The 24,066-nt window shown below is 37.3% G+C and overlaps 2 protein-coding genes across 2 annotated transcripts; both read right to left on the reverse strand.

Moving 5' to 3' along the window:
* Positions 1 to 9,807: 9,807 nt before the first annotated feature.
* On the reverse strand, positions 9,808 to 18,101 carry LOC146137370 (uncharacterized). The gene is made up of 8 exons (XM_083393889.1): positions 18,093 to 18,101; positions 17,599 to 17,773; positions 15,850 to 16,099; positions 13,965 to 14,090; positions 12,796 to 12,918; positions 11,649 to 11,767; positions 11,139 to 11,258; positions 9,808 to 10,517 (listed from the first exon to the last, which is right to left on the reverse strand). The coding sequence occupies exons 1-8, from the start codon at positions 18,099 to 18,101 to the stop codon at positions 10,294 to 10,296; spliced, it is 1,146 nt and encodes a 381-aa protein (XP_083250015.1). The 3' UTR covers positions 9,808 to 10,293.
* Positions 18,102 to 18,681: 580 nt separating this feature from the next.
* On the reverse strand, positions 18,682 to 24,007 carry LOC146137371 (uncharacterized). The gene is made up of 6 exons (XM_083394225.1): positions 23,814 to 24,007; positions 22,727 to 22,906; positions 22,133 to 22,284; positions 21,361 to 21,463; positions 20,588 to 20,749; positions 18,682 to 19,149 (listed from the first exon to the last, which is right to left on the reverse strand). Exons 1-6 carry the CDS (start codon positions 23,956 to 23,958, stop codon positions 18,923 to 18,925), a joined length of 969 nt encoding a protein of 322 aa, XP_083250351.1. The 5' UTR covers positions 23,959 to 24,007; the 3' UTR covers positions 18,682 to 18,922.
* Positions 24,008 to 24,066: the final 59 nt, after the last annotated feature.

A 24,066-nucleotide genomic window follows, 5' to 3' on the forward strand; every position in this document is an offset into this window, starting at 1 on the left:
ACTATTAACGATTTTCCGAATCCAGTAAAATACTCAATAAAAAGGTTATGTATGAGCAAACATTAAGATAAGTTTTACAGGCAATATATTATTTCCGATAATAGTAGTGGTTTAAATTACGATGAAGCAGTGAACATGCATGATACAATAATTACTATGTGGTGGTGTAAGTACATCAATTCAACGTAGAATTATGCAACTGCTATACTAGAATGAGTCAGATGACGTACATGTCAATTACGCTGACTAGTAACACTGAACAGTTAAATCAAACAAAGGCAGACGACAAAATAGGATTAGTAAAGGTTATTTTTCCACACGAGACACAGCCTTTGAAGCAGCCACCTTGAAGAAACGTGCTACTAATTCTGATCTTAGTACCAGTTGTTGGTGCTGCAGTTGTAGGTGCTGCAGTTGTAGGTGCTGCAGTTGTAGGTGCTGCAGTTGTAGGTGCTGCAGTTGTAGGTGCTGCAGTTGTTGGTGCTGCAGTTGTTGGTGCTGCAGTTGTTGGTGCTGCAGTTGTTGGTGCTGCAGTTGTTGGTGCTGCAGTTGTTGGTGCTGCAGTTGTAGGTGCTGCAGTTGTTGGTGCTGCAGTTGTTGGTGCTGCAGTTGTCGGTGCTGCAGTTGTTGGTGCTGCAGTTGTCGGTGCTGCAGTTGTAGGTGCTGCAGTCGTAGGTGCTGCAGTTGTAGCTGCCTGAGTTGTTGGTGCTGCAGTCGTAGGTGCTGCCGTTGTAGGTACTGCGGTTGTTGGTGCTGCGGTTGTTGGTGCTGCGGTTGTTGGTGCTGCGGTTGTTGGTGCTGCGGTTGTTGGTGCTGCTGTTGTAGGTGCTGCAGTTGTAGGTGCTGCAGTTGTAGCTGCCTGAGTTGTTGGTGCTGCAGTCGTAGGTGCTGCCGTTGTAGGTGCTGCGGTTGTAGCTGCTGCAGTTGTTGCAGTTGTAGCTGCTGCTGTTGTAGCTGCTGCAGTTGTAGCTGCTGCAGTTGTAGCTGCTGCAGTTGTAGCTGCTGCAGTTGTAGCTGCTGCAGTTGTAGCTGCTGCAGTTGAAGCTGCTGCAGTTGAAGCTGGTGCAGTTGAAGCTGGTGCAGTTGAAGCTGCTGCAGTTGAAGCTGCTGCAGTTGAAGCTGCTGCAGTTGTAGCTGCTGCAGTTGTATCTGCTGCAGTTGTATCTGCTGCAGTCATCGATGTAGCTGCTGCAGTCATCGATGTAGCTGCTGCAGTCATAGATGTAGCTGCTGCAGTCATAGATGTAGGTGCTGCAGTTGTAGCTGCCTGAGTTGTTGGTGCTGCAGTCGTAGGTGCTGCCGTTGAAGCTGCTGCAGTTGAAGCTGATGCAGTTGAAGCTGCTGCAGTTGAAGCTGCTGCAGTTGAAGCTGGTGCAGTTGAAGCTGGTGCAGTTGAAGCTGGTGCAGTTGAAGCTGGTGCAGTTGAAGCTGCTGCAGTTGAAGCTGCTGCAGTTGTAGCTGCTGCAGTTGTATCTGCTGCAGTTGTATCTGCTGCAGTCATCGATGTAGCTGCTGCAGTCATAGATGTAGCTGCTGCAGTTGTATCTGCTGCAGTCATCGATGTAGCTGCTGCAGTCATAGATGTAGCTGCTGCAGTTGTATCTGCTGCAGTCATAGATGTAGCTGCTGCTGTTGTAGCTGCTGCTGTTGTAGCTGCTGCTGTTGTAGCTGCTGTTGTTGTAGCTGCTGCTGTTGTAGCTGCTGCTGGTGTAGCTGCTGCTGTTGTATCTGCTGCAGTCATAGATGTAGCTGCTTCAGTTGTAGCTGCTGCAGTTGTAGCTGCTGCAGTTGTAGCTGCTGCAGTTGTAGCTGCTGCAGTTGTATCTGCTGCAGTTGTATCTGCTGCAGTTGTAGCTGCTGCAGTTGTATCTGCTGCAGTTGTATCTGCTGCAGTTGTAGCTGCTGCAGTTGTATCTGCTGCAGTCATAGATGTAGTTTCTGTAGTTGTAGCCGCTGCTGTTGTAGCCGCTGCTGTTGTAGTCGCTGCTGTTGTAGCCGCTGCTGTTGTAGCGGCTGCTGTTGTAGCCGCTGCTGTTGTAGCCGCTGCTGTTGTAGCCGCTGCTGTTGTAGCCGCTGCTGTTGTAGCCGCTGCTGTTGTAGCTGCTGCAGTTGTTTCTTGTACAGTTGTATCTGCTACAGTTGTTTCTGTCTCAGTAGTAACTTCTACTGTTGTGGCTTCGGTTGTAGTAGGGGCTACAGTTGTTGTAACAACAGTAGTAATTCGGCCTATGTCGTACTGCCTGCCATGGTGCCAATACTACTAGTCGAGCCAACAATGGCAATTGGTGTGGTGTCTGCGGTTGTCATGGTAACAGTTGTCAACTCTATTGCAGAATGCGGGAGACCAAACAGTTCGTGTCGCACACACGGGGGTGCAGTGATATAAAGCCGCCAAAATCAAATTAAAAAAGTGATTTGCCTAAGTTAGTCTAACGTGATTGTGGGCACAGCAAAACACTTAAATTGAGCACAAAAAATTAAACGTTACACGGCAGGAAACTTATTCCAGCGCTCAATACTACTTCCAATCACATACGAGAAGATTGGCAAACACACACGTGCAAACAACAAATAGTACTGTACCTGGCGTGGTTGTCGGTACGGCAACTGTTGTCACGGGAACAAAAACTGTGGAATAAGAATAAAGTTTAAATCAGGGATGACACAAACGGAGTAAAGTGTAAACATTTGTGGTCGATTTCTTGTTTACTTCCAGAGATAGTAAAAGATGAAATTTCGAGCTGCTTGATTTCCTTTGGTAACAAACTGTACGGACGTAAGTGGTGCTGGATTTTCTTACTGGTGTCTCTCGCGATTGATTCACGGTTTCCACACATTGTTATGGAACAAATTTAAAGACTTTTCAAAGAACCTTTATGTTTTTTTCGTACATTGAAAACAGTTCCTCGTCCCTGGTTATAATGTTTGAAATGACACCTATTTTACAACCAGGATTTTATGTATGTTAAGTTGAAAAAAAGCAGTAAACAATAAATATGTATGAGCAAACATGGCGCCAAATATGACCTTATTTTATTACTCCACACTGAACGATACTAATATCGCTCGAATTGTTTTAAGTATGATTCGAAAACAAAGCAGTACATATGTCATTGTGCACGGAATATTAAATTTGCAAAATATCGTTTTATAACGGCAGTTTCTAAACTTGTACCATAATCTGCAAATAAACTAAATTCTTAAACTGTTCAAGAAAATAAAAAAAAATATAGGTTTCACCAACACTTATGGTTAACCATCCTACTAAACGTTTTTAAGGTCGCGGAATTGAGCGGCATTTTAAGAACCTCTCTCTCGGCTAAAAATATGCAATAATTAGGAATACTAATAATCAATTCGATGTGATGGTATCGGTGCTCACTGCTCATACAATATTAGCCAGGAACCGGTGCTAATGCGATACATTTATAATTAATGTAATTTACAGCAAATGGTTAGCGATCCTACGAAACGTTTTTTACTGTGTATAATTGCTCCTAAAATAAATCAAATAAAGCTGGATCGAATATTATTTCTGCTATTTTTAAAACCATTATGTTTTCTATGCGATTGGTTCAAATTATTTGCTAATCGTGTTGTACATGTTGTTTCAACATATTACACAACCGCTTATTTTAATTATTATCAGATTGCGTTGCGCTAAATTCTTCCTATCCCTTTTAATGCAATGATCGATGTATTTCTTTTTCCATACTCACCAATCGCAGTCACCGCTGAACTGGAAAGACCACCTAGTTGTGACGTCACAGACATGGTGTAACTGACGTCAGGCGAAAGCGAAGTAATTGTGCCGTTGGTCGGGGAATCTATTGGGCACAAAAGCAAGAATTATGTACTGGATAAATATAAATTATTTAAATTTCGTTTAAAAGCTGTTTATGTCTATTTCTGAAACTGTCAATTATGTGAATGTTTACAAATCAATGGTTTTTGAAGCATAATGGTTGGAAAAAAATATGACTATTTTGAAAATAAATAAAGAGCTATTTGAAACGTTCACAAAATGTTACCTACTTCTGTATGGGCGTTGATATTCTTACTGTAATTGTTTTTTTAATATTGATAAACTGTTAACTAATACAACATTCATAACAATTCTTTTTTACTTTGGTTAAGGTTGTTAAGTATTCCCCTGACTTACAGATTATAAAAAGGCCCAAATGTACTGACTTTCTTCGTTTTTTATGCTTACAAAAAGTTTAGTCAGCGAACAAGGTTGAAAAACACTGCTATAGAACAAATATGTTTAAATCAAGTTTATCTGTTCAAGGTGACCTTGGGTGAAGGTCGGTCCGATGGGCGTGAAGGTCACGGAGTAACTCGTTGCGATTCCAAGCACTGGTGGCCGCCAGGTGGCGGTCATGACCCCATAAGTTGCCCCGGATGTGATTGTTACGTTGCTTGGGGGGTCGGGGGCTGAAAATAAGAGGGGGGTGGTTAAATACACTGATTTATTTTTTCAAAAAAGTCATGTTTAATATGTTCACTTTCAATCCATGTGGTAATTTAAAATTCTCATTTTGGCAGACATGTGTAGCCAAAGTTCTCGTAAATTTTGATTAATTTAGGCATAATCAATCGTTCGTGTTATTTAGTTCAACGTTCAATCAAGCTGCGGCCGCATGTAAATGCTGATTTCATTTTATAAAAAGGTCGGAGACCACTGGTTTATATCCCCTAGTTATCGTGATTCACACGTATTCACTCACCGGTGTATTGAGATACTGTTACCGCCGCACTGGAGTTGTCACCAAACAGTGTGAAAACAGACAAGGTGTACTGAGTTCCAGGTGTGAGACCAGATAAGGTCGACTAAAATCAAAGCAAAGTTTAAATTTATAATAAAAGCACATCCTAATGTTTTGCTGCATATACACTATACAGTCAAAACAACACCCTTGACGAAACCCTGAGCAAACTGAACACGCCGAGATTTTTATAGAGTAAGCTACATAGTTGAACTTTTCACACAGTCCTTACTGGCTGAAGCTCTCCAGCAAACACACTTTGAACAAAAATATTTCAAAACATAATATTCTAAAATGAATATTAATATTCAGCGATATTAACCCTTAACTGTCGAGCAAACAAGTTCAAACTTTGCCGATATAAACTAGAAGGCATATTTTTTTGCTATATTGTGTTTGCTGAAAACCTTAGCCAATACAAGGACTGTGTAAAAGTTTTAACTCTGTGGCATCACAACTTTCAGAGATATTGCTCTGCAAAAATCTCGGCGCGCTCTTCGGCAACCAATTTCTCTAAACTGAGGTAATTAGAATTAAATATTAAGAGCCATTTGTTCTTATTTCTTCCGTAGTTTACTTAAATTTAAAGATATCTTGACCCGAGCGCATCACAGTAAATCTAACCATGTTAAACTACTGCAGTCGGCGATGCAACCAAATCAAACGAGCCCCCCAATTTTATGTCGCTGCCTGGGGTTGACAAACACTGCTTTAAAAAAATAGGACAACCTTTGTAAGATGTCACGGGATATTCTAAGACACTTTGGTGTATAAGCAATCCCCATCAGACCATGACATGTAAAAGAACGATTTAGGCTTTTGAGTCAGCACTTAGATCAGGGGTTCTGAAACTTTTTTTGTACCGCGGACCCCTAAATTTTTTTTTGGCTTCGCGTGGACCACGGTAGGCAAAAAAATTAAAAATATGACGTCATAAATTGACGTCACAATACAAATAGACTTTATAAATTTGCTGATGATGAAAATAAGTCTAAATACATTGCTCTAAAACGTTCTATTTTTAATTAAACTTATTTCTTTGAAAAGTTGATTACTTCCCAAATATACACTAGTATTTCAATTTGGCCTTCATGGACCCCCTAAAACTAGTTCACGGACCACCAAGGGGTCCGTGGACCCCAGTTTAAGAACCCCTGATTTAGATTGTTTAGTAAAAAATCTGCATGTTTTATACGGCGAAATATATCTCTCAATACTTAAACTAGAGAAGTATGTGAGAAATTTGGATGAAAATGAAAAATTTAGGTAAACAAACAAGTGTTATTTTTTGGCTGGAAAATGCACTTTCAAGGTTAAATACTAATCTATTTTGCTCTAATGAAGTATAAATACTTTGGTCGAAAGCTTAAAATTTTACAGTTAGACTTGTAGCGGCGAGGTTTATTGTTGTTCCAGATGGTTGAACTGAAATCCTGTAACCAGCGACGGGCACAGATGCATCTGGACGAGTCCAAGTTATCTGAAGCGAAAAACAGTTTTTAACTCCAATTTCGTCGTGAATTAGTGCATATTATAGGGTGAAAACTACTTGGATGGCAAATTATGTTTTCCTGTTGAAGTGCTTTATGTTGCTTTCGGTCAATGTGTTTTTTACCAATGTTTGGGGTGATAGGTTAAAATAAAGCGTCAGAAATGAATAATTAACTACGAACTGCAAAAACTCTGAATGCCTTTAAAGCATACTTTTGTTGTCTTGTGGTATTTTTTCCGAAAGTATCTCAAGAAAGACAATTTTTAAGATAATAGTTGGAGGTTGTAGTAATACGTAGTAAGAATATCAAAGCCCATACAGAAGTAGGTATCATTTTGAACGTTTCAAACAAGTCTTTATTCATTTTCAACATAGTGAAAAGGCATTGAGTAATATATTTAGAATCAGTGCCTTTTCTTCTCACTATATGTTGAAAATGAATAAATATTTATTCAAAATGTTCAAAATGCAACCTACTTCCGTGAGGACATTGACATTCTTACTACGTATTACTACAACCTCCAACGGTTATACTCCAAAATATCTTTAGAAAGTTAACAACTAAGTACTCTTCCATGCTTACCGTTATGCTGTTGGTCGTGACGCTTGTGATTGGCTGCAAAGTGGGTGGGACGAGGGCGGGGTAGGTGGTAAAGGTCATGTTGCTTGTTTCGCTCGTGACCGAACCTTCCATAGCGAAAATGTGGACTAAAGGAAAAAATACAAGCGTTAAAGCAAAGATAAGACGAAAATATAATAGAAGGTTTATAGCAACACAAACAAATACAAACTATAGTCTCCTACTAACCTAAGTGAGTACAATGTTGTAAAAAGTAACATTAATGTCCATTTTACTAGTTATTTAGGGAAGGATATTAGATAAAAAATAAGATTTTGGGCGAAAATTGCATCATTTAGAAAAGCCTCCCATTAATTTTACTTTTAATGGACATTTGATTGTGAATGATGACATCATTTTTGAGTTAATTTCTAATAGTTGATTACAAGCTGCATTTTTTATTTATTTTTTCAAATATAGTGATTAAAATCCATCATGTTCTTTCTAGGGATACCGATGTTTAAATGCTTAAAACCGCTGCGTTAGCACATTTAATTTGATTGACATGCCAGTTGGTATCGAATCAGTGGTACCAATTATGTATATATATTGGTCACCCGTGGTCGTAATGCCCTCTGTTCAACCTACACGTGTATGTTGTGTTCAACTCCAGGCCTGAAAACGTCCACGAGGTGTCGCTGCTGGTGAGATTTGATTTCAGCAATCGGGTAGCGCTACCACCGGTCGTCAAATAAACTCTGTGAGATAAAATAATCGACTTAGATTGAGAAAAACGTATTTGTATGTGATGAATAATCAAATAGGCACAGTTTGGATAATCTCGCATGTTTTATATATTTATTTATTTATTTTAATTTTTAGCAAATGCAAAAGTACGTAATACAGATGTAAAAGTATAGAGAGCTACTGAGGGAACACATTCGACTTAGATTAAAGAAAAAGCGTATGTTTTTAGTTGATCAATAATAATCAAATAGACACAGTTTGCATAATCTAGCAACTTAAAGGTTTGTTTTTAATTTTTCGCAAAGGTACATATTAAATATTTATAGTACAAATAAAACTATATTTAAGCATCTAAAGATATAAAGAGTTCACTGACCCCAACTGACTTCCTGGAGGGGAACCATCCCAGCGCACTGTGACGGAAGAAAGGCCTTTGTCGGCATCTTGCATCATTAGAACGATCGGAGCACTCAGAACTGAAAAGCAAGAAAACATTTTAATTGACAACAAACACCTTTACAAATAAATAGCGCCATTTATATCAGGTTGTTGTCGGCTGAATAGGCAACTTTTCTGTAAGACGAAATATTTCTTAAGGTTACTTGATTTGACGTCACGTTTATGTATAACTTTGTGATGTCATGTTCTGACGTAACTTTTTGTTATTTCACGTCACGACATAACTTTGTGACGTCGGTTGGAAATCATTATCATGCCCCCCTCCTAAACATAAATCCTAAACCGCGTCTGTTTATGGCCTGTTATAGGTACATAATTAAAAGGCTAAAATTTTATTTTCAAGAACGAAATTAAATGCAATCTGCCATTAGAGTTACAAGCCTGTTTCAGTAAAATGCAACAAATTGTTGAATAAAACGGTAACCTTTCTTTAACCGTAATATTGACATCAAACCTGAGTGGTTCATTTGGGAAAATCTCAAACTTCAAGCCCTGTAGCCAGTAGGCACAAAGTGCTTTCCAGAAACAAATAACGTCGTTTTAAGTGAAGCGAAGGGTGCTTTAATTAAAAAAACAAAATTTTGCCAGAATAAATGGTTTACTTGTAATACAAACTAATACTCACGCGTGCAATTTCTTCCCTGGGCATTTCCAACACCAGAAATGTCGACGTAATGAGCAGAACAAGCACAACTGAAGAAAGGAAACAAGAAATAAGCTTACATCCTGCAACTTGTGTCCTTTTCACAACTATGTATTGTAAGCAGTCTGTTAAGTTAAATTACACAATAGAGGTCAGACGAAAGCCCAGGGCTTATGTACATTTGTCTGTTCCTGATTACATGCAAGGTCAGTTGGACTCACCAGTACCTTGACAAAGCTGACTATTTAAAATGATTTATTTTTGGTTTTTTCATTGTTAAAAACTTGAAGGTAAATTAATACTTCTTAGGTTTTTTATTGGACTGGAGTTTTACGCAATTCTAGGGTGTTGATTAGAAATCTGGTAGACATTTTAAGTTGAGAAACGTTTCGTTATTCAACATAGTTTTGTTAATGACTGATTTCCACTTTTATCAAAAACCTTCGTAAACACAGTGGTAAAAAAGTGGCGCTAAAATTTACAATCTCGTATCCAATGTTGTGTGCTGTGAAGGTGGTTGTTTTATCGTAGGGATGTCCGATAATATCGGATCGGAGCCGATACCCGATGCCGAGTGGTAGTATCGGTACTCGTCCGATACTAGGGTTGTATCGGTGCCGATCCGATACTAAATTTGTTCATCTGACACAGCGATTTTACATTAAAATGTAAATTTATCGGAAAAACCTAACCACAATAAGGCAAATTATGGTAAAAAAAAACTTTTAAATTAAATTTTATTTATATTGTTTTTTGATTATAGTGACGTCATATTTACTTTTTTGGTCCAAAATATCGGTATCGGAATAAAATATCGAGTATCGGAAATTACCTACTTTATAAACTGTCTCACCTATATGAGCCTGGGATGTTGGTACAAGCTGCATTACCGTCGCAGTTATCAATACTCAGCCCACACTCATCGATCTCACTACAAGCAGTAGCGTTGTGTGTCGTGTAGCCTACGAGGAAAGAAAATACATACAGATTTAATCCTAATGGTAATTCTGTGGACGAAAAAAATTGTAGGCGCATTACTAACGACAATATTATTGGATATATTATTAGAAGTATACCTGCAGTGGTTCACGATTTGTTTACCTTGCATAGAGTAAGGCAAACAAAGCATATCTCCGCCGCACAGTTCACAAAACAATAATATCATAACATTAAAGTAGCCCCTGAACACAAGGCGAAAGACTAATACCATAATAAACCGGTTATTTCATGAATGTGTTTATCCAGTCTCGGTTGCTTGTGGTGTATGCCGTTTAGTGACACCAAAAAGACATTTTCCAAAATTACAAAAAGTTTTGCGGCTCACAGTTTGAAAGTGACTGACTTAAAAGTTTTCTGCTAAATGTGTTTAGTGTTTAGGGAAGTCCTGATCATTTGTAATAATGAAGAAATTTCAACAGTCTTTTGTAAATCTACCCGTAGAATCGACAGGTTATACAGCACGGTAATTATAAAAGACCATAACGCTTGTTAATTTAATCGCTCAACTATTTCTGCTCAAACTAAAGATATTTATAAGACGGCCTAAATTCGTTATTTTGTCAATAGCGAACGGTATGAAAAAGAAACGGTGCTAAAAAGCAGCGAACGGTTGTAAAAAAATACATTACGAAAAAGCAACGCATTTAATTCGCAAGGCACAACCAGAAATATATTCTAAACCAGTCAGGAAAAAACACGTACCTCTGTTGCAAGTGCATATTGGTGTTCCAGTGCTGTTTACACTGCACATTGAATTGGTGCACACGACGGTCGACAGGCACGTGCTATTGGCCACACAAGTTCCGTTCTCAAGGTGGAAACCATCGAAGCAAGTGCACATGTACGAACCTGGATAAACGACAGTTGATATACAAAACTTACACGTGCCCAGTACTTGAAGGTATACAGCAGTCCGTACCGATATCAAGCCTATATTATGAAGGTTTAATATATAAAATTAGATCATACTGTTGTGGTAAATAAGATTTTTACTTTGTTTTTGGGCGTAAAAGAGTTTGTATGCTAACTTATTTATATTTTGGTTGTGGCTGCGTGAAGTACTGCTAGAGATAGAAGAAGCTAATCATTTTTTTAGTATAGATTGATTGTTGCCTTTTAATCTAAGTGAATTGATTTGAAACTGTTTCAGGTAACTTCTTTTTTTTAAAAAGCCCTAACTTGGACTTTAGTTACTTTGCGACTGGCCTACCTGTGCCACTCAAGCCCCGCTTATTTACTGGTTCGCATAAGTTCGCATATGTTCGCGTTAACTCGAGTAAGTTCGCGCAAGTTCGCGCAAGTTCGCATAAGTTCGCATAAGGGCGCATAACTTCTTTCCGCTGATTCTTGTCAACTGACGGTTAATTATTTGACCTTGAAAAAGTTGTGACAGAATTCACCGTGACCTTGTGTGACCTTGACACTCTATCGCAATTTTAAAAGGTTAAAGTTCACTGAAACAACTCCTACCTTCTGTATTCAAGCAATTCTGCTGGCACGTGTTTGTTCCCTCGCATTCGTTTATGTCAGAACAATTCACTTTGTCCGAGTTTAGCTGGTAACCGGTCGGGCAAGAACATGTGTACGATCCTGTCAGAAAGAAAATGTGTGTTTTTAAAAAGTGGCTGAATGTAAAATGTGTTATTTGAAGACAAACAAACATGGTTTAAAATGTTACCCACGATTCGGTGTATATTATAGTTGATTCTATGTTTTCTAGTAAGTATAATGACTTGACTTACGTGCATTTAAGTAACTGATGACTTTGAAAACTTAAAAATATAACAGAAAAGGATGTCCGAATAAACGGAAGTAAGTCAATTTTCTCAAAATAGTAGAAATCATAGTTTTTTCTTTGTTACCAAAAGGTAATAGGTTTTTCAATTATGACTTGAAAAAATTCGATTTTTTTTTTTTTAAATTCGATTTTTAACTATTTGTTTTGACAATTTATTGAATAAATTTGCGAAGTGCGCTCACTGTCTGTGTTATTACAAAATTCCTGGCAGGGACCCTTTCCGCCGTTGGATGCGCATTCATTGACGTCATCGCAGTTGTTTGTGACGTTGTTGAGTACGTGGCCGGTGTAGCAGGAACAGCTGTCAAAGAAATCACAGGAATTTTAATGTTAAATAACTTTGTTTACTCAAGTAATTAAAATACTAGCACCAACTACATATTCATAAGGAAACGTGCCCGTACGAGTAAATATTTATAATATATTACAAAACATGTTTATCAATATTACACGCCACTCTAACTTACAACTCTGTGCTCAACAATTTTTTTTATTTATTTGTTTGGTTAAAGTTGATGTTTTGATCGCACGCAATTATTTTTTATTGTTTTTAACAGAACTTTATAAACCGGTTTTGGCCTGATCTTACCAGAACCATAACTGACCCTGGACGGTTTTTCTGACGATTTTAAGGAGCAAAAGCTGAACCGAGTGTTTAAAAAAAAAACTGAAGAAGAAAATAACTTGAACCTGTCAAAAGAGTGGTTCACTTCGGCATGACGTCACAACTTGTGTTTCAAGGAGTCAATTTATACCACATTTAAATTTGACGCCGTTCGCGAAAGAATTACAAAAAAAATGTTTGTAATTTAATAAATGATATCACAGGATAATTTTTATTGGTTATTTTAACGCGTAGGTATTCAAATAAATGTAAATCATACAATTACTAATCATAGATGAGCCAAAAGTTGATAGGCTATACTTAGGAGTTGAGTCGTATATATCTGATAACTGCCAAAAAGGTGATATACGCTGCAAGCGCGAAAATGGTGGATAAATAAAAGCATAATCATTATTAAACGTTGTTATTTTATTGTTTATAGGGTTCCATAATAAGCTGCTCGTATTCTATAATACCTCATGAAAGTGAGATTAATTATATACGAGTTACAATTCTATAAATATTCTGTAAATTGAATGACCCACAGTTTGGAGGTTTAAAGCAGCTTATATTGAACCCGAACTGGAACTTTATGAAAAAACAAGAGCTGAACCGGAATTTGCAAATTGCTCCGAGCCAAAACCAAAACCGAACCGGATTTCAAAAAATATCCGTGACCTTGAAGCGAACCTGTACCAGAAAAGTAAAACGAATCGACTGCTTGCCTGTAGCTTCCAGCGAAGTTATCGCATATTCCGTTTGCAGGGCAGAGAGTTCTGTTGGTCTTGCATTCATTGATATCGACGCACGACCCAGCTTCAAGGGTGTAGCCGCTCTCGCAGGGACAACTGTCAAAACGTCAGGTTGGATTTGTTAACATTAACAGTGAGTTTGCCAAAGCGCATTTAGATCATTTATTTATAAGAATTAAGATATGGATCCCTTTGTGTAAGCCTTTGTGTTATTAATAAATTCCTGTATACACTAATAAAGACTTCAGTATCGGATCGGATCCTTTAGTTTGCAGGATTCATTCAGATTAACACCAAACAAACTTGGGAAACCAATTTTTTTTTTTTGTAAGTAGAAGATGAATATATTCCATTCCTTTGGGCAGACTTCGGCAACTAGATAATCCTGGTTTTGTAAATCAGGGAAGTATTGCAAAACGCGAGTAATTCAATTTTAATCTAATTTGTGAACAGCTTGTGGCTTTAATTCAGATTTCACCACAAATGCTTGTCCAACGGCATTTTTAGTCTCTCAGTCAAAACAAGGACTTTTAATTGATACCCCTTGGTCAAACTGAGTTGTAGATCATTTGTACATTCTGAAAGCATGGATATGCCAAACGCATAAAAAAAAATTACCATTCGCATTCTTATTAGAATGACTTGCGGTTTAAATTTAATTGATTGCGAATAATCAAATGTAATTCTAGTTCAAATTCCATTAGAATTCGAATTACCGAATCCTTCAAAACCAAAATTTAAACTAGAATTACAATTTTTATTATGTACAATCAATTTAATTTTATCGCAATTTATTCTTATAAGAATGTAAATGGTAATTTCTTGTGTGCTAACCTTTTTATGTTTTAGCATGGCCTATGCTATCCAGATTGTAAAATCCACCTACCAGTTGTTCTGATCAAAGGTTATTGGTTTAAATTCTTGTGGACCAAATTGGTGTGGGACAAATTAGCATTCTTGGTAAAATCCGAGTTAGATTAGAACAAGCCATTCACAACTTAGACTAGAATTAGAATTAGCCGCGTTTTGCTCTAATTCCTTGAATTGGAAAATTACAATTATAGACTTGTGCAAGTCTGCCCTAAAAGAATGGAATATTTTCATCATTTATATCACACACACCCGGTGTACACCACACTTACCTGTAGCTGCCTAAGGTGTTAAGGCATTGTGTGTTCCCGGTACAAGTCGATGTTCCAGCTGTACATTCGTTCACATCTTGGCATCCACTTCCACTGGAGTTGCTGAACCCGCTCTTACATACGCAGCTGTGGAATGTAAAAGTTAGAAAGCGGTTTAGGTGTGTTGTTGTTAATAGTTTTTGTAATAACAATGTTGTACACAAGTCTTTTTGAAATGATTTAAGACCCAGTAATTTGCAAAAATAACTAAAATCCAAGTCAAGTCTTTTTAAAATGACTTTAGTCAGACCCTTTGGCGGTGAGCACCAAAGCAAGGGGTACGATATGCGATGTGAAGTGATGCGCTATTTAGGCATATTTGTGTGGAATGCGTAATTTACAAAAAGCAACACCAAAAAAGCCATTACTGAATCGACTTTTTGTTTGGGTGTTGTAAATATTGTTAAACTATCAAGACTGATTTTCATGCATTTAACACGTAGGTGATAAATACATTGAGTTTAATTCCTATTATTAAAATTTTTTATTTTAAATTTTTATTTACTTCCGTAGGCCTTTGTAGATTTCATGAAAGCTCAAATGGTATGAACTCTAAAAGGTTAAGAAGCACTGGTTTAATGGACAATATTCTCGCTTAGTTTGCTAATTTGTTCGACAAAGAATCTTTTGTGATGTTTTTTTATTTTCACCGCTACTCACCTGAAAGAACCCGGGTTGTCAACACACTGCTCAGTGGTTGCATTGCAGACGTTCGGGTTCAAGCACTCGTAGATGTTAGAGCAAGTCTTGTTCACTTTGTTGAATCCGCTCGGACAATTGCAGCTACAAATAAAAAACAACGCAAACTAGATAGGAGTGTACAATAAACGTAATCTAGATAGGAGTGTACAGTAAACGTAATCTAGATAGGAGTGTACATAGAGAACTAAAACGATGACGTCACGCTATTTTAGGTTTTTTGTCCCCCCAATTAAAGGCTCTTAGTGGACAGACTCCTAAACCTGTTGTAGCCTATGCACCTACATACCACTCGCCTTGTCTAAAAAAAGTTATTTCTACGATGTCTACTTTTTCTGTTTTTTTTTTTTTTTTTTTTTCCGTGGAAAGTTCTACGGTTTAAACTTTGCAACATGGCGGCCGAATGTACAATTTTTTTATTGATCTATCTTGGCTGTTCATAGTACCCTAGAACTGAATTTTCATACGAATATGCGCCATGTTTGAAAATTTGAAAGTTGTGCGATTTAAACTTTTTAACATGGCGGGCCGGATGAACAATTTTTTTTATCTTATTTGGCTTTTCGTATGGTCTCTACATTTGTGTTTGTTTGGTGGTAAATGCTATTTAGTAGCACACTGATTAGCGCAGACTTCTGTGTTTTGGACCATTTGGGCTATGCGCTTAGAAAGCGGGTTTTAGTGATGCAACAAGTTGATATGGACAATTGCATATTTTAAATTCTGCACTATAGTTGGTGGCGAATCATTATTATTGGCCTTGCACAAACCTTGGTTAGTGAGTTACAAGCGTTTGTAAAATAATGATTAGCTTACACTGATATTGTTTCTGTTTTAATAACATTGTTTTGTATTCATTTAAATTAAGATATTAATTCACTTGATTAAGCCATTGTGTTCCTGCCTAAAGACATAGACTTCAGAATCAGATCGGATCCGACAGTTCTATAAAGCTTGAATGATTTTAAGAAAAAATCAATTTTGTGCTTCCTTAATTAAACCAAGTAAATAAATTTGAACACATCTGGTCAGCGATTGTTAGGACTGACAGTTTTCCGACCATCTATCAAAAAGTTCAATCCTGCTGCTCTAGGACACAGTACCAATGTGTTTATCAGCATTGTGCAACGCTCTTCTCCTTTAATACCTGAATGATCCCGGGGTATTGCTGCAGGTTTGTCCAGCCGGACAGGCGGAGCTCGATGCACATTCGTCCACATCAACACACTGAGTGCTATCGGTCGTATCGACTGTATATCCGTCGAAACAGCTACAATAAACACCAACGGGATTGCCTGTGCAGTTGTGCTGGCAGTTGTTGCTCGTTGTAAGGCAAACTGGAAAAAACACCACAAACAGGTTAACTTGGCACAGTATTTGTTGAATGTAGTTGGGTATAGTTACGGAGTACGGATGTCCAATGTTAAGTTATTAAAATTGTGTAAGTGTTATGTTTTTTTTCGTATCTCTCATGCGATTTATTTCATGTGTTGGGCACATGTGACTATAATCTTAGTTTGTCCCTCACTTTGTGGTTGTACTTTAAGCAGTATGGAGTTTTCTACTATAGCTTGTTAGTCTTTTATCTCAATTGAAGTTGCTTACCGTGCTAATTTGTTTATTATTTGTTTTTGTTATTACTATAAATACTTGTTTTGTATAACATTGTTGTGTTATACTGCAATCGAATTAGGTTGCACATGATACTGTGCTATTTTAATTGATGTAATTATAACAGATAATGACTTCTGTTTATTTAGGAATAAACTGCATAAGCACGATACTTGTCATTTTATCGGGTTGTCGATACCCGATACTAATGACATCATTACTGTGCTCACACAAGCAAACTAGTCAAGCAGGTTAACACAGTGTTCCAAACTGTAATTGGTATACTTATGGACACTTATGAAGACAAAACGAGCCTCTTGGCAGACTTGGACAACTAAAATTATTTTAGCTTTTTGAAATTAGGTGAAAATTAAAAAGAACGAATCTCAGTTTTCCCAAATTGAATTAGAATTAATGTTTACGCGAGTTAGAATCACCGAATTCATGACTATTAATCAAACTATAATTTGAACTAGAAATCCATTACAATTTTAGTTTAAATCGCAATTTATTTAAATGTGAAGGTTAAAAAAATGTAAAAGTGGCAAACAATATTAATTCAAATTCTTTGTTTCTTTTTTGTCTTTAAACTAAATCTCAATTTATTTTACGTATATTTCGGGCCGCCTTTTTAACCAAGTGCAAAACATTTTCTGTTTCCATGTGTCCCTCTGTCAAAATAATTCACTAACCCTGTTTTATTTCATCAGAAGGGCTCTAGTTGAAGCTTTAATTTGAGACTCCAAAATCAGGTTGCGTGACTAACTAGCGGGCCAATCACAATATAAGGAAGTGGTTAGAATAGTGTTGATTGATGAACAAACCACCAGTTTTAAACTATAGATCAGCGGGGCAAAATAGGATAAAGCAGATATCACTCACAAAGTACCTCAGCGCAGTTTACAGAACTCCGGTTGGTGATTAGGAAGGTTCTTTGTGGGCTCAAATGAGCCCGTAAGTAACTGTTGTGTTATCACTTATAAAGCCAATACAAAATGCCCAATAATATGTATCACTATAGGGTGAGTTAACATTGCTTCGACCACTAAATGAAGGTCTGTAACAATTATTGAGTCCTAAAACTAACTGACTCTCCAATCTCGAGCACTTATGAAGCCAATACAAAATGCCAAATGACATGTTTCACTATAGGTTAAAATTAGCATGGCTTCGACGCAGAATGCGTATAACATAAATCTCCAATAACGCAGTACATTGCAAATAACACAGACGTCATAGTGCGTAAGTGCGAAAGAATTGAAAAAACTTTACAATGACAACTTACGGTCAGCAAAGCAGAAGAACAGAGGGTCTCCCAGTTCTGGACAAGGGGCGCAGGAGAAGCCGGTCAGGGGGGCAATTGCGTCTATGCAGGTGGAATGACAAGCTGTTCCACACTCGTTTTTGTCGTCTGTGCAGTAATCCCCATCCCAGGCGGCGGTACAAGTACAGAATGGAATCTGGGAATTGAGAAGTTACTTGAAGTGTTAGCTGTAAATGCGGGTCAGTGCAGTGAGACAGGCTAAATTGCATGTCTTTTTTGACATTCAAACTTGGGAAACTGGAGATAATTATATCCAAGACTGGAACTACTAAATTTTGCCATTTGGCGATCTATACTTGCATATAATGTCATTTTAAGAGTTAACCCTATAGAAATGTTAAACTAAGCGTTTTGGAGTAGGCTACTTATACCTGTTAACCTTGCGCGTTACAGTGTAAGTTTTTTATGAATAGTTTAATTAAGTAGCCATTTTGTTACTCGCTGTCAAAGGTCACCGAGTACATGGCGCCTTAATTGGCAGTGTAGTTGCCCTTTGAGCAGTTGGTGTTACTGCCTTGTCGTGGTAGGAGTTCGCCTTGTTAGTTACTTGTAAGTGTTCAGCAATGAGGTGTGAAACTACTGGACCCGACTCAATATTCAAGTCATTATTCGTTAACAGGAATCAATTAACAAAACAAAGGCTCAAACAAGTGGATATATGTTAATTCAAATGAATATAGAAAACAGTATTATTAAAACAGAAACAGCATAAGTGTAAGTTAAACATCATTGCCAAACACATACAAGTAACTTACAGTATAAGCTCCTACCGCGACAAGGCTAGTAACACTAAGCGTCGTAAGAACAAATACAATGTCAAGGCACCTTAGTGACCTTTAACCGCTTAGTGACATTTGACCTTAGTGACCTTTTAAAAGTAATAGAATGCGTACATAATTAAATTAGTCTTAAAACACTTACACTAGAACAGGCAAGGTTAACAGGTAACTACTCCTTTTTTATGGGGGTGAATTCTTATACCGACAAAAGCTAGCAAAGACCCCTAAGGTAAACATGTAGTATATAGGCACATGAGCGCCCCCACGGGAGGGGCGAGCTGGCCACTTGCCCCTCTGAAATTTTAAAAGCGATTAATAATATTGTTTATAAGTGTATTATGCATAACATATGAAGGTTATAGAATAATATTGATTTGTATAAAAACTTCTACTGATATAAAAAATCGTATGTACATATTAGTATCATAGGTACTGTTAAATTATGTGAAAATGCTAGTATTTCCCCCTCCCCTGAAAAAGCCTCTGTATAGTATAGATCCTAAAGGTCAAAATGGAGTAGGCACAATAAAAGCACTTAAAAAACTCACGTAGAAGGAGTTGATGTTGTCGGAAACTTTGAACTGAGTCATGCTGGTCGAACACGTCCCGTTGTTGGCGCATGCGCAGAGGAACGTGGCAACGTTAAGGCTAGCAACGGCGCCCTCAGTATCAGTTGCAAAGATCTGAATACTGACCGATGTACGGTTGGTAGGAGTCCAAGTGAATAAGCCGTCTGAATGGGGAAAAATCGATTAAATAGAGGCCATTTTCTGAAATAATAGCGGATCACTCGAATGGTTTACCAACATGAAAAGGCCTTTGCTTTCAATTGAACTTTCCAATAACGTTTAAAGTCATTATTTGTAACATAATGGCTGGAGGTTATAGTATATAAGACGTAGTAAGAATATCAAAGCCCATACTGAAGTATAGGTATCATTTTGAACTTTTAGGAATAAGTCTTTATTTATAATCAACATAGTCACATTGTTTTCTATGCTGAAAATGAATAAATATTTATTCGAAAGGTTCAAATGGATACCTATACTTCAGTATTTTGTTAAGTTAGATAGCGGTTTTTCAGCTGAAAACTAACCGTTATCAAAGAGTGAAATATGATTATTACTATAGTACAGTTTGTAACCAGAGTTATTTAAATAATGACTTAAGTCCAAGTCAAGTGATTTGAAAACATTGACTTCACTACAACACATTCGAAAAACTAAAGTTTAAAAAAAATATAAATAATTAGCTTTTATTAGCCACACACAAATATAACCCCTTTTAACTCCGAGTTATGTTAAATGACTTCCAAAAAAATAAAGACCTGTTAACGTACGGGCTCGTTAGCAGCATTTTGTGGACATTGTCGCTAACAATTTTCACCTAAATTGCGGCATGGTAACCTGTTACCAGTATGACATGTTACCAGTATGACATGTTACCAGTATGACATGTTACCAGTATGACCTGTTACCAGTATGACCTGTTACCAGTATGACCTGTTACCAGTATGACATGTTACCAGTATGACATGTTACCAGTATGACATGTTACCAGTATGACCTGTTACCAGTATGACCTGTTACCAGTATGACCTGTTACCAGTATGACATGTTACCAGTATGTACTGTTACCAGTATGACCTGTTACCAGTATGACCTGTTACCAGTATGACATGTTACCAGTATGACATGTTACCAGTATGACATGTTACCAGTATGTACTGTTACCAGTATGACCTGTTACCAGTATGACCTGTTACCAGTATGACCTGTTACCAGTATGACCTGTTACCAGTATGACCTGTTACCAGTATGACATGTTACCAGTATGACATGTTACCAGTATGACCTGTTACCAGTATGACATGTTACCAGTATGTACTGTTACCAGTATGACCTGTTACCAGTATGACATGTTACCAGTATGTACTGTTACCAGTATGACCTGTTACCAGTATGACCTGTTACCAGTATGACCTGTTACCAGTATGACATGTTACCAGTATAGGTTAAAGAGGGAAATTACAACGATAAGAATGACACCGCAAAACCCCCGAGGGTACTAAGCCTTCAAAAAAAAAATAGTTGTTCAACCACTACTAGACACAAATCCCATATAATGACATTGCCAGCTCTATCTTCATACAGGTAAACCTCTCCACTTACCAGGAGTAATGCTTGCTGAAGAGTCGTTCACGATTGAGCCACCGAGCGAAAAAGTGACGTTTTTGCCTTCAGGGTCAGTTGCAAAGAATCGTCGGGTGAAGTTCTGATTGATCCTTGGTCGGATCTCACCACTGCTCTCATTGAAGATTGGCAGCTGGTTCACTGTTGCGGAAAAACGGTTTTTAAACGTCGTTGGAGATTGGTCTTAACGGTGCCGGTTTAAAACGTTGCGTTGTAACTCAATATCTTTTGATATAGAAATATAAGTGTTTTTGAAATTTTTTTCTTGAATTATGCCTGTGGCATAAAATTAACCTGATACAAGTGAATTATGCCAAATTACATGAATGACGCTATTTAAGAAAGATTAAATAAAGGTTTTTAACGATTTTCATTACAAAGTAATTTTTATGTCACTTACTAAGTAAAAATAGCTGGGTCGTTTTGCTACCTTTACTAAAAAGTTGTTATATTCATCTGATAGTTTGGACGCATGTAAATAACCTTAGGAGTCCTGATAAAAGAAATGCTCTTGTTTTTATCTTATACAGTAATGATTGAACTTAAACATAATTTTAAACATGGCAATAAAACAAAAAATAGCACCTATTACCTAACAATTTCCTAGGTATAACCACAGCAATACAGCAGATACAACCTGTAACTAAAGCACATGCTGCTATGATCCCTAACCTTGTCCTCACAATTAACCAACATGCTTAGCCAGACGTTTACAGCTAATGCCTTGTATTCTGTAAGCACGAGATACTTACCGACAGGTGGTGGTTGTAGAATGTCGATGATGGATTGGCCTCTGCTCGGGTCGTTTGATATGAGCACATCTTGCATGCATTGTGGGGAAACTGCCCCGTTGCTCTAAAATAACGAGGGAAACTTTTAGGAATTATTCAGGATGATAACGATAGTAAAGCGCGTGTGGAAATGTCGCCAACGGAAATGTTTATTTTAAATTAATTACAATCTGCCAAATTCAAAACCGGATTTTTGCCAAATAACAACAACAAATGGTAACATTTTGCCAAAAAAAGAAAGTACTATTTTTACGACTAAAAAACAAAAATTGGTTACATTTTGCCAATTAAAAACAAAAATTGGTAACATTTTGCCTAATAAAATTAAAACATTGGTAACAATTTGCCAATTAAAAACAAAATTGGTAACATTTTGTAATATGACAAACTTTTATAACTTTATTTGTACCTCATAATATCGTTGGAACTCTTCAACGAAAAATTATCCTGACCCGATTGAGTATTGCGCATCAAGTTACTGGCCCAAGTTTTAGTTTAAATAAAAACGTAATTTGGAACTTTTATTTGTCAATTTACCTTTTTCGCAGATATAATCACTCACGGCACGCATGGCATAAAATACTGATCTTTTGTGAAACTATTTGAAATACAAAACTTCACTGTTCCGCAAACAAATGGGAAGAGCATGACTTCTCAAAACACAATGGATTTATCAAAAATGCCAATATCCCCAGCCGAGTTTTCCTACTCGTATTTCACCACTGCTACTCACCGTACAAGTCGTTGCTGCTGCTTCGATACTCGCATTGGTTCCCGAGGCGAGTAGCTCCTGAAGGTAGACGGCTTGGAAGTCGAGTATGTTGTAAGTAGACCAAGTCTCGCCACTCGAGTAGGTGAATATCGACTCGGGAGCGCTCACTCGCCCTGGAACGAGTACATTTAAATGTTGGATTGTAAACACCCCCGACTCAGAAACGGTAGAATTTAAAATTAGAACGAGTAGAAAATGTCATGGTAATGGAGACATATATATTACAACGAATGTTCGTTAAATTCCTAATATATCTTTGATCTAAATTCGCACTTCAAGAATAAAAGTTTTTATGTTGGAAGACACAAGATAAAAACATAGTACACAGCGATATAAAATAGAACTCACTTTTACTTACTTAGAACATTTTAAAATGAAATCTCATGAATAAAACTACAACTCTATTCCATTTATACGTTATTACGACTATTAGGTATTAGTTCTATTTTGGTCTTATTCCGAAGTGTGTTTTATTCCAACGTTCATTTTGTTCTCATTTCGGGCTTACGGCTGAAGTCCCTTGACACAAGCCATATCAGCACAAAAAATACTTACATGATTCGGCAAAGGGTTGGGTCAGGGGTCCCAGGAAGGTTCCAGCAGGAATATATTCGTTCCACCTCACTTCAGCCAGATTGCTTGGTGACGTAATGGTCTTGTACGTCAGAGTGTCGATCTGTGCGTAACTTCCGTTGCGGAAACGGAAGTCGTTGCTTTTGTTGCCGTCCTTGTAACCTAAGTAGAAGTGATGTATTGACTTAAGTCTATAACTTGACTTAAGTGCACGTAACTGATGTCAAATGGCTTGGTTTGGATTCAGTCTTTTTAAAACAAATGACTTGATTTTTTTAAGTCACCGGGCAACATGACCTGACCTAAGTCTTTTAGACAAATGACTTTTTTTGTGGGAAAATGAATTGACTTGACTTAAGTCTTTTGGACCAATGACTTGAATTGACTTAAGTCTTTTGGACCAATGAATTGACTTGACTTAAGTCTTTTGGACCAATGACTTGAATTGACTAAATTTTTTTTGGCAAATGACTTGCCTTGACTTAAGATTATTGGACAAATGACTAGACTTAAATTCACTTAAGTTACATTTTTAAATAACTTGATTTTTAAGTTCTTTGGGCAAAATGACTTGACTTAAATTAGGTATTTTAGGCCAATAACATGGATTGCAAAAAGTTTTTTTTTTAGGCACTTTCTTTTTACATTTTTTTTATCTTGATTGTAGCAGTTAAAACAAAATGTTTGCTAAATGTTGCGTTTTTGTTATTTTTTAGTTGAGATATTTCTCACAATCGGACTAATTTGCCTATTTTAAAAGTTTAGAGTTTCATTTTTATGGCAAGGACTTGGCTTTCTCTAATTATAACTTGGCTGGGACTTAAGTTATTTTATAAATACCTTGACTAAAACTTAAGGGATTTCAAATTGACTTGCTTTAAACCACTGTAAAGTAGCTTTCATTTAGGATAGCTTTCTTGTAGTCCAAACGCGCCTCAAAATAAAGCGGTGGTATGTAAGCTTTTTGATATCACGAACCCACCTAGTATCGGACGAGTTCCGGTACCACTCTGTATCGCGTACCGGTTCAGATCCGATATTATCGTAAATACCAAGTGAATCCACTTACCATTCAGTCCAACGACCCTCGTGTTGTATGACGTGCTAAGTAATGACGACACAAGTATTATTCCAGAAGATTCCGAGAGCGTGAACGTCACTTCGTCGTCGTTGTTTAAGTTCTGGTAGAAGAGCTCGAGGGTATTCCCCGACATGGAGAGGCGCGTAGTTCCGTTTATGAGACCTGAGCGGGCAAAACAAACTTGGTCAAAACGAAGAGTGTTGATAGAGTCTAATTATCAGGTTTCCTTTGGATGTAAATT

The sequence above is a fragment of the Ascidiella aspersa genome, chromosome 7, assembly GCF_963924565.1.
Source record: "Ascidiella aspersa chromosome 7, kaAscAspe10.2, whole genome shotgun sequence".
Classification (NCBI taxonomy): domain Eukaryota; kingdom Metazoa; phylum Chordata; class Ascidiacea; order Phlebobranchia; family Ascidiidae; genus Ascidiella; species Ascidiella aspersa.